This window comes from Triticum urartu, unplaced genomic scaffold (assembly GCF_003073215.2).
Source record: "Triticum urartu cultivar G1812 unplaced genomic scaffold, Tu2.1 TuUngrouped_contig_8346, whole genome shotgun sequence".
In the NCBI taxonomy this organism is placed as follows: Eukaryota; Viridiplantae; Streptophyta; class Magnoliopsida; order Poales; family Poaceae; genus Triticum; species Triticum urartu.
The window spans coordinates 1-11556 of NW_024119285.1; the positions used below are offsets into that span (position 1 = coordinate 1).

Here is an 11556-nt window from a genome sequence, read left to right on the forward strand (position 1 = left end):
AGTGCAGCAATCTGCGGTGGCTGCCTCTATGGGTGGTCTTCCATCTCATTTGCCTTCAAATTCTCAAGGAACCAGTGGTATTCAAGAAGCAACGTCTTCTCATGACAGCAAATCCAGTGGGCGGACAGCACTTCCAGTGGTATGCGATTAATTACTTGTAAATTATTGAGCAGCTATCAAGGGAACATGTTCTATATGCCCTCACCCTATGAGCTATTCCAGATTTCCATTTTCACCCATCGCTTGATTGATGTGGTATACTCCCTCTGTTCCTTTTTAGTCTGCATATAAGTTTTGTCTGAAGTCAAAGTATCTCTAGTTTGACCAAACTTATAGAAAAAAGTATGAACATTCACAATATCAGATGAATTTCGTTAGATTCATTACAGAATGTAGTTCCATGTTACATATATTTGGTATTGTATATGTTGATATTTTTAATATAAATGTGGTCAACCTTTGCACATTTTGACTTGACACAAATCTCATACGCGGAGTAAAAAGGAACGGAGGAAGTGCATAATACACACACTATTAGTTTGCATTGCCCTACACTGCAGCTATCGCAAAGTACTGCTCCCTCTGTTCTGAATCCAGTTAGCTTTTTGTTTTGCAGTCTCCACTATGCAACTTTGACCGTTACTGTTTATATAATTATGTTAGTAAAATATCATCAGATATTTATAATCAATTCCAATGGCATGATTTTCACCTAATCAATTGAAATAGTTTTTATTTATTAGTAGTTGACGAAGAATCAAAGATAGTTGTCATCTGCTCCCTCCGTCCCAAAATAAGTGTCTTTGATTTAGTACAATAAGTTGACGGAGGGAGTATTTTTAAACAAAGGTAGTATGCTACTTTCATCATAAAAATTGAAATTGTATGCTCCTATGACAAGTTGACAACTTGTACTCAGTTTCTTTTCTAGTTTAGTAGTCCCATGAGATATACCTAAAACGGATGGCACATGAGTTGTCCTGCTGAGTAGTTCCTCAGATTTTCAGAAAATATTGCAAGGCATGATAAGGGCTGAGAATAGTGTTATTCCTTTGATGTATCGAAGGCGGGGAGCTTTTTACTAGCATTAGTATGTCTACTTTTAGGGAGAGGTTCGGTACTTGCATTTAGATGGGGGGAAATTTTTGTTTTTGCCACTCTAGATTTTGCCAATTTTCCTTATGCCACTCTATATTTTGACATTTCACTTTTGCCACTCTTAGTTTTTGATAATTATCACAATTGCCATTCAGTGGCAAAAGCAAAATAATTTTATTTTGTTTTTGCCACTCTTAGCTTTTGACAATTATCACAATTGCCACTTTGAAAATTTTGCTTTTGCCACGGGAATGGCAATTGTGATAATTGTCAAAAACTAAGAGTGGCAAAAGTGAAATGTCAAAATCTAGAGTGGCGTAAGGAAAATTGGCAAAATCTAGAGTGGCAAAAACAAAATTTTCCCTTAGATGGGGGCCATGTGGTTTTTTATGGATATTAGATCATATTTCAGTGGGATATAAGCACTTATCATGCAGAAATACAACTCTATAAATACCTGTAATAATTGCAATTCCTAATCAAAGCAAGGCATGGAAGGGCCACAAAAGTATTAATGTCTGTTTTGATGCATTGGGCATGCTGTATCTTGTTAGGCCAACAAGATATATCTGAAGAAACCAGATGGCAGATTATAAAAACTAAAAAAGTACCCGAGAGCATCATTAGCGGGTGGCAAAATCATAGTAGGTATTAGCTTGATTTCTTGTTCTCCATAAAATAGTACTCCCTCTGTAAAGAAATACTTCCTCCGTTCCTAAATATAAGTCTTTCTAGAGATTTCAACATGAACGACATACGGATGTATATAGACATAGTATAGAGTGTAGATTCACTCATTTTGCTCCGTATATAGTCCATATTGGAATCTCTAAAAAGACTTATATTTAGGAACGGAGGGAGTACTAACTTAGTGATCTAAAAAGTCGTATATTTCTTTACAGAGGGGGTATAACGCATGTTCATTGACGTTAACAGCTTGTGTTCATTTTCAACACCATCGCCTAATTGTCAATTGAAGACAAATGTGTCGTCTTTTTAAGAACGTGATAAGCTGATGTTGTCAAAACCATTCCATTAAATGAAATCATTGCATCGGCACATCTAACATCTGATCGAATCTCTGCAGGATTTCTTTACTTCACTATATCCATCAGCAACTCCAGCAATGCCTGGCTGGCAGAGAGCTCCCCAGTCTGGAATGGGATTTGGTATGCAGTATCCTGCTGCAATGGTATTCATTCTCACGATAGCGATTTATATGATTATTATTTGAGATCATTGTCAATATTTGTCTTACAAAAATGTCCTCCCAGTTGCAGGGAATGCATTCATATCCTCAGGCAGCATTTTCTCAACCTACGTATCAACAACCTACATATCAACAACCTATGTATCAGCAACCTACATACCAACAACCTACGTATCAACAGCCTGTATATCAGCAAAATGCGTATCCCCAACCTGCGAAAGCTTCAAACCCTTTTGACCTCGGAAATGAGGCAGCTCCAATTCAAGCTCACATGGTATAACTAGATATTTTCTTTTCTGCATAATATTGGAAAGTAGCATAATTTTGCATTTTTCTCCTCTAATTCAAGTATTTCAATGTTGAGCAAAAAATAATTGTTAAGTGAATCAGTTTGAAACACTTCCTGCTTTACCTTGATTATCCACATTAACTTGTTGGTTTCTTGCTTAGTGTTAACTATGTACATCGTTTGTTCTATTAACTCATTTTTGTTGTGGCCTTGAGCAGTCCCTATCTGGACCACTGGGAGCATCAGCAGGCGCTACTAACCCAACATTAGTTGGTAACTCTAGTTTTGGAGTTCCACCTCAGCAGCCTCAGCAGATGTATCGGCCATCTGTACATCAAAGTATTTACTTAGTTCCTCATCACCATCTCTACACTGTTGCTCTTTATTATTACTATTACTACTTTGACATGCGGTACTAATTTGTGTTTGGACTTCAGACCATTACATGATGCAGCATGTTTCAAACAACATGCCTGAGCAGCTACCTAATGGCATGCTTCCAAGGTGAGCTATACTTGTTATCAGTATATCCTGTAAGTTGAAATGTTAGTGCTACGCTTTGCATATGAGCTCAGTTTAATTATTATTTCCAACTATTCTATACCACATCTTAGTCATATATAATATAGGTAACAAAAAATAGCACCCACCTTAAATAGGGAACTAGAACTCGCTGAACTGTCAGTTCTGGCCATTGGGTCATATTGGATGGTTGAGATAAACCACTGAATGCCACCAGCTTTCAAAGCAATCATGTGATTATTTTATCTTCATCCTACTAGCACCCCACTTGCAGTGGCATGGGTGGTCCTTGTTTGCATCTTCAAATTTGATAAGAGCGATCAAGGCTGTATGTTTATTGTGATCTTTCTGGCAATACAGGCAACAAGGAGGTGCTGGTTCCCTCGGCATCGGCTATGATCAACAAGCTGCTCCTAGGTATTCCCAGCCAAACACCCCACCTTCCTATGGTGCTGTGGGTGGAAATCCTTTTGGGTAAAAGGCTTATCAAATGTGGACATACCATTTTACCTGTTTATGGTATCTTGTGTATCTTCAGACCACTGGTTTGTGGTGCCCACTGCCCAGTGAGATCAGAATGCACAAAGCCCTGGAGAAAATTTGTTTCATATTACTGGTTATGTGTTTGTCACTGTAGCTCCATGTAACTTGATCTGGAAGGTGGAAGCGACGTGGGGCATAAGCTTCAGGAGCAGGAGTTCTGCGGTTCTTCTAGCCCCTATTTTCTTGTATATTTGTGTTTGGTGTTCTGTATGCGTTGCGTCCGGTGTATATTCAGAGACCCTATGCCTTGTATGGTTTTTGATTGGGATCTTTCAAGCGGCCATATCTGATAGTGTACTTAGTTCAGAATGTTATTTTTAGTCCAGCTGGCTATTTCAATTTTAATGTTTATTGCAATGCATGATTGAAGGATGTATAATTGTGATTAATCAGTTGTTTTAGTCTCACGCTATTATTGCATTATATGGATCCTTTCTTGCAGGCATGGTTTATTTTTCTTGCTATTTCTTGAGAGGAACGATCTATACACACCAGTTTGAACAACAAATACCCTTGGTTTGGACTTTGCCTGCTTGTTCCCTCCGAGCCCTGGGGTTGGTACTTGGCTCCGGTGCAGACTTAGAGCTTGATCATGTATCCGTACAAAAACTACCCCCTCTGATCCAAAATTATTTTATTTTGGATCGAAGGGAGTACCATTTATAGAAAGTTTGGGCAGAAAAACATCTGTGGAATAAATTTATAGGATCTTGTAAACTTGACCCGAACTTCCCATTGGCTAAGGGAGTTTTGCCTCCCCCTCGCCGGAGGCTGTCACGCGTGTCACGTACTATTGGGGCCTAGCCATTATTTAGTTTTATTTAATAAAAATAAAAACATATTTAGGGGAAGAAGTTTACGGGATCTGCCAAAAGTAGCTCTCAGGAAACTTTTGGGGGAGTGTTTTAGAGGAATTGTTGGAGTTGCTCTTAGGCCCGACCTTGCTGCGTCAACCCTCTCGGAGCAGCCTGTGAAGGTGGTGTGCCAAGCCTGAAGCGCCGCTTGATCATTAGGACGGAAAAGGAAACTGCCTCATGGGGTATAGGGACCGATTTAAGCCATTCCTGATGATTGCGGAGACAACCTCCTGTGAGGAGTAATGCCACATCGGAGATTCTCGATGGAACAGGGGAAGAAAGCGTTGCTCTAGAAGTCCAGGGCCACATCCCAAGCCAACCTCGACCCTTGCTGATGATGTGCAACAGTGGGGTGGGTCAGGGTGATGGTAGAACCACTAAAATTGACAGTTCTTGGGAAGTTGGATGTATCCTCCGCCGGGTAATTTTGATGCTGCTTGGAACATATGCAAAATCCTATTATCCCGACTTCCCATCATGGGAAGGCCTCTTCATCTTTCCGCAACTCGAATAAGTGCCGCCAGAGGCTCGGCTTGGGTTCCGTGCCTAGTCGCGCCTCACTTAGGTGGGCGAAAACCGAGAGCATTGCGAAGGCAAAGGGATCCAACAAAGTCAGCTCGATCTTATAGAAATCCAAGACCGCAAAAGAATCCACCGAAGACAGCCCGATCCAACGGGCTATATGTCGACGGCCTTATCATCATCGGCTCCGACGAGGAAGAAAGGTCGCGCTTCAAGGGCGAGATGAATGCAATGTTTGAGATGAGCGATTGAGCTACTACTTGGCATCGAGGTGTGCCAGCATGTTGGAGACATCGCCCTTTGCCAGGTGCTTAAGCCTGTTAAATATCTTGTATTCCAAGTCATATAAGTAAGAGATAGGTTGTTAGAGTTAGACTTTTCCTTTAAGTTTTGCTATCTCTTCTCCCTATCTTGATTCCTCTCTGTAACGTGGATTGCACATCCTGTAAACCGTCACGATGTAAAGTCTCATGACGACCCTCTCGTTGCAATCAATATAAACCTGCTGGCTCTCCTCTGGAGGGCTGAGACTCTTCATCATTGTTGGAAATATGCTCTAGATGCAATAATATTAGTATTATCACATTTCTATGTTCATAATTAAGTTTATATTTCTATGCTATAATTGCATTGGTTCTTGAATATGAGTCTCATAGGAAAATCACAATTGCATGTGTGGAGACATAAACACCAAGATGATCCCTAGTCATGCCTCTAAGACTAGCTCATGTATTGATGATGATCTTGTTTTCCTGATAATGAACATTGTTATAGTAACAAGGATGATATCAATAATGAGAACACATTGAACAATGGTGTTGGATAGACCCAACTTATACCAAGAGATGTCATCGTTGCTAAGTTATCGACACTTCATATATGTTTTTCATGTTTGCATTGTTCCTTAGACCATGAGAAATATTGTATACCAACATAGCGGATGGTTACTTTGGGGTTTACCACATGTCACTCTGTAAATGGATGTGAATAAATGTGACTTACGGGTATACTAGAAACGTATGTCTCGATAGAGATAGTCCAAGACTAGGATTTGCTCCTCCCACAATAGAGAGATACTCTCTGGGCCCACTGCATGTTACTGTGTCATTATTGTCTGGCCAGACACTTGTGATTATGATCAAGAGATACCAGAACACGGACATGAGTAAAGAGAACGAAACCGGTATAGTGATAGGAGTTGATCACGGGGATACCGATAATCTCTCCTTGGGTTTCGTAAACCTATCGCAAAGCAAAGGGAATGGTATTCGTAAACAAAGGTTTTCTCGAGAACTTCTTGAATATACGAGAGTTAATAAGAGTGACGAGATCCCGCTATTAACTATTGACCGGAAGGGGTTCCGGGTCATGTCCGCTTATTTCCGAACCAGTAGGGTCACACGCTTAACGGGTTCTAGTCCTGATTATTGAAGAAATGGGTTAAAAGATTTCAGATAGTTCCTGAAGTGTTTCGGATGGTTCTAGAAGTGTTATGGGAATTTCAGAAAGTTATAACATGATTTTGAAAAGTCTAAATCTATATATGGAAAGTTTTCAGAGTCATTGGAATGGGTTCTTGAGACATCCGAAAAATCCAGGATTTTACTTGTGGAAGAAAAGTGTGAAGGACCATCATGATGAAGACCACTAGTGGGCCCGCAGGGGCCCATATGGGGTGCCATGCCCTATGGCAGGCCCTAGGCCGAATTGGGCAAGGGAAGGAATCCTCCCCCTCCTCCTTCTCGCACCTATATATATGTGGGAAGGCCACCCTCTTGAGACACATTAAATCCAAGGGCCTCATACCTACGATACACAAGTAAGCATTGATGGGCCTTGACTTCAGAAGTGGCTGAATGCCAAAATAATCTGTGACAGTATCCATATAAATGATTCAAGATTAGATATTGATAAACCCTCCGAAAGACTCGGAGTCGAACTAAAAGTACATGTAGTTCCCATGTGTGGTTTTGGTAATTAATAACAATCTTTATGGACTAATGTTTGAATTGAGATATACATGTGAAGAAAATTTCCATTTGCAATGCATGAAGAATAATGGATGAATTGAAGGATGAAATCCATCAACACAAATATATGCACTGAGACTTGATAATGAATGACAGTTCCTATGAAGAAACAATGGCATCAAGTTATATATGAAGGCTTGTTCCTTGGGCGATGCAAGAAGGATATTGAATGGATTCAGAATGAATGCCATATACATATAGTTGCGCATCAAGATTGAGCTCAATGATTGAATCAAATATGATCAAGATGAATTCCATGTGACGGACAAGATGTGATCTATATGGAGTTCACTGAAGGATCTCAGAGGTCTTCATGCTTAGGCTTATGGGGTGAGCCATGATGGATCATGATCTTGAGAGAATGATCAAAGAGAAGAATTCTACATATGGCTTGAAGATAGGATCATGATGAACTCATATGTTGAATCATGGATGATTATTTCTTAAAGCAAGTAATTCAAGTGAAGGATTCATTGTGCCTCTCAAGAGACCATGTTGAAGCATGAAAACGAGCAAGTTATGGCCAATATGAGATTCATGGAGAAACATATGGTGAAATGAGATATTGGTTATTATGTCTTGAAGTAATAAAGCATAGTGAATATATCAATAGGGCCTTCAAGACATCAATATTAATCATGGAGCAAAGATAATGTTGACCAAGATGAAGATCAAAGATTGAACTCAAAGATAGTCAACACACAAGCGCAAATCATTGCCACATGAGATCTTGTGGTATGGTAAGAAGTTTTCAATTGCGCTTTGTGTACTAACCCATTCTATGTGTTTTCTATATCTATGTCGGTTAGGTGATTCTCATGGACTTACATCAAAAGAAAGATTTCAAATGCCCATGAGAGGATGACATCAAGTATTTATGTTCATGGTTGCAAGTTCAAGATAGCCACCCTGAAGGATTACATGCTTGAAGCTTGTGGATGATCACATGGTGAAGGTATGAAGATGAATACAATTTGAAGCCTTCACCAAGTGTCATGATCAAGATCATCATTCCAACTTGAGCCAAGCATAAACATCAACATCAAGCTTAAGTGGAATGCTTTAGTCAAAGGTATTAGTTCCTTTGGCTTTAGATGTGAGGATCGATGACCATCGAAAATGATATATGCTCAAGAATGAGTTTCTGGAAGGTATCTAGTATAGTTGTTTTATGTTTCTTGAGTTATAGGGATCCCACACTATTAAGAGGGGATCAAAGTGGTTCATGATGGATTTGCTCAAGTCAACATATTTTATACACAATTCCACTCCTATCCTTTATACCAAATAAATCCATAGCCAACTAGGTTCCCCAAAGTATATGATCTTACCTTTGCATACTTTGCACTCTCCATTTTGGTTTATCTTGGGTGGTTCTCTATGTGAGGACCTGGAGATTTTTCATAGCTTCAAAATGAGCCCAAGATCATCAAAATCGAAGTCTGTATGAAAAAGTTGTGCATGTTTTAGTTTTCGGGTTCCCGCTGTTTTTTTCATGGCCGGATATCCGGGACTTGGCCAGATGTCTGGGCTGCCGGGTCGCCCCGGTTGTTCGGGATCCTCCCGGAAATCTGGCTCACTAAGTCCAGAACGTGTGTTCAAATGTTGGTTGTGCCCGCTGGATGTCCGCCACTTGTCCAGATGTCCGGGGCCCCAACTTTGGCCAGATGTCTGGGGCCTGTACTACGGCCTCTGTTTTTCACATGCGCGTGTGTACATTTCTCAACCGCCAGATGTCCGGTCCTTGCCCGGATGTCCGACCCGACATAGCCACTGACTCACAAACGGCTAGTTTTCTAGGCTTGCTATATATACCCCTCTACCAATCCGGTAGAGGGTCGAGCAACACATTGATATGAACCCTAGAACACAAAAGGCTCCCTCTCACTTCTCCTACACTAAATCTTAGATCTCGGAGAGATTCGTGAGAGTTCTTAAGATATTTTCCAGTCAATTGATAGATCCACTCCCTCTCCCTCTTGTGACTAAAGGAATTTGTGATTTGAGAAAGTCTTGATCATCCCCCCCTTGATCTTGTTACTCTTGGAGTTTGGAGACTCCAAAGCGGCAGGAGTGCTCGTGTGAGGAATCAACTTGTGATTTGCCACCGAAAAGTTTGTGAAGGTTTGGAGGCCGCCTCAAGGTCTACCACCAGTGGTTGAGAAACGCCTTTGTGGTGTTGTCTTAAAGGGATAATTGGGTGATCCTTTGTGGCGTTGGTGTGCCTTCGTGGTAACATCCACCTCTCTAACGGTGACAAGCTTCCCTCCAAGGAGGTGAATGATAACCCACAAGTATAGGGGATTGCAACAGTTTTCGAGGGTAGAGTATTCAACCCAAATTTATAGATTCGACACAAGTGGAGCCAAAGAATATTTGAAGGTATTAGCAGCTGTTGTCAATTCAACCACACCTGGAGATTAATTATCTGTAGCAAAGTGATCAGTATCAAAGTAGTTTGATAGTTTTGATAGTAGTGACAGCAACAATAGTAACAGTAGTAGTGATAGCAGTAATTTTGTAGCAAGTGTAACAATGATGATAGCAGTAGTAACTTAGCAGAAACAATATGGAAAAGTTCGCAGGCATTGGATTGGTGACTTGTTGGATGATATTCATCATGTGACATTTATATCCTAGGGCGACATGGCAGTAGCTCTAGCTCATCAATATAATGTAGGCATGTATTCCGTAAATAGTCATACGTGCTTTATAAAAAGAACTTGCATGACATCTTTTGTCCTACCTCCCGTGGCAGCGGGGTCCATATTGGAAACTAATGGATATTAAGGCCTCCTTTTAATAGAGAACCGGAACAAAGCATTAACACATAGTGAATACATGAACTCCTCAACCTCCGATCATCACGGGGAATGGGCCCGGTTGTTGTCACTCCGGGGTTGCCGGATCATAACACGTAGTAGGTGACTATAACTTGCAAGATCGGATCTAGAACATGGATATAATGATGATAACATAAACAGTTCAGATCTGAAATCATGGCACCCTAGTCCAAAGTGTCAAGCATTAAGCATGTCAAAGTCATAGCAACATCAATCTAAGAACATAGTGGATACTAGGGATCAAGCCCTAACAAAATTAACTCGATTTACATGATGAATCTCATCCAACTCCTCACCGACCAGCGAGCCTACGAAGTAATTGCTCACTCCCGGTGGGGAGCATCATGGAATTGGCGATGGAGAAGGGTTGGTGATGACGAAGAACGAAGATCCCCCTCTCCGGAGCCCCAAACAGACTCTAGATCTGCCCTCCCGAGGAAGAACAGGGCTTGGAAGCGGCTCCGTCTCATGGATCGCGATAATTCTTTTCCCTCATTTTTTTCTTTGAAAATAGGAATTTATAGCGTTGGTTTCAGGGTCAGCGGGGCTACCAGGTGGGGACAACCCACCTGGGCGCGCCAGGAGAGGGGGGCGCACCCTGGTGGGTTGTGCACCTAGGTGCCCCTCTCCTGTAGGTCTTGGCTCCAGAAATTCTTATTATTGATATAAAAAATCCTCACAAAGTTTCATTCCATTCCGAAAACTTTTATTTCTGCATAAAACAACACCATGGTAGTTCTGCTGAAAACAGTGTCAGTCCGGGGTTAGTTTCATTCAAATCATGAAAATTAGAGTCCAAAACAAGAGGAAAAGCGTTAGGAAAAGTAGATACGTTGGAGAAGTATCAACTCCCCCAAGCTTAAACCTTTGCTTGTCCTCAAGCAATTCAGTTGATGAACTGAAAGTGAAAAAGAAAAACTTTTACGAACTCTTTTGCTCTTGTTTGCACTAAGCTTAAACAACACTTAGGTTTTCAGCCAACATTATAACTAACCATGTCGACAATAACTCTTAAAGATTATAATGACTCATATCAATGACATAATCAGCTAGCGAGCAATAATAAGATATCTCAAACAGCAACACGTTGTCAAAACAACTATGATATAATATGACAATAGTGGTTTCTCGCTAGCCCTTTCTGAGACCGCAAAACATAAATGCAAAGCACCTCCAAAGTTCAAGCAGCGACTAAACATTGTAGTTCATGGTAGAAAAGATCCAGTCATGATGCACCCAACATTAGCTACACACAATGCATAAATCATGACAACCGTGCTCTACTCAGTTTTTGGAGCTTGTTTTAGAAGGTGATGACACAACATAAGAGTAAATAGAAAGTCCTTTTGCAGAGGGAAGCAATGATTTGCAGAGGTGCCAGAGCTCAATTTTTAAAACATAGACAACTGATATTTTAAGACATGCACCCTTTTCATTTACTTCACGACCATCCGTTATCAATATATCCCATGCTAAATAATCTAGTGGCGGTTCCCAAGCGATAAAAGTAAAGGTTTACTCCCCCTCCACCAACAATCACATTCCACAGCTTGTCCGAAACAATGGGTGCCGTCCAAACCAACAACAGTCCCGGGGGAGTTTTGTTTAATTATTTGCATTTTTGAGTTCGGGACTGGGAATC

The 11556-nt window shown here is 40.7% G+C and overlaps 1 protein-coding gene across 2 annotated transcripts; it reads left to right on the forward strand.

Moving 5' to 3' along the window:
• Positions 1–13: 13 nt before the first annotated feature.
• LOC125531901 (prion-like-(Q/N-rich) domain-bearing protein 96) lies at positions 14–4085 on the forward strand. 2 transcript variants are annotated; one of them, XM_048696116.1, is made up of 6 exons: positions 14–139; positions 2186–2290; positions 2373–2582; positions 2816–2936; positions 3035–3101; positions 3480–4085. In XM_048696116.1, the coding sequence occupies exons 1-6, from the start codon at positions 29–31 to the stop codon at positions 3595–3597; spliced, it is 732 nt and encodes a 243-aa protein (XP_048552073.1). In that variant the 5' UTR covers positions 14–28; the 3' UTR covers positions 3598–4085. The 2 variants fall into 2 exon arrangements, with proteins under 2 accessions (XP_048552073.1, XP_048552074.1); XM_048696117.1 differs by having other exon boundaries at positions 2379–2582.
• Positions 4086–11556: the final 7471 nt, after the last annotated feature.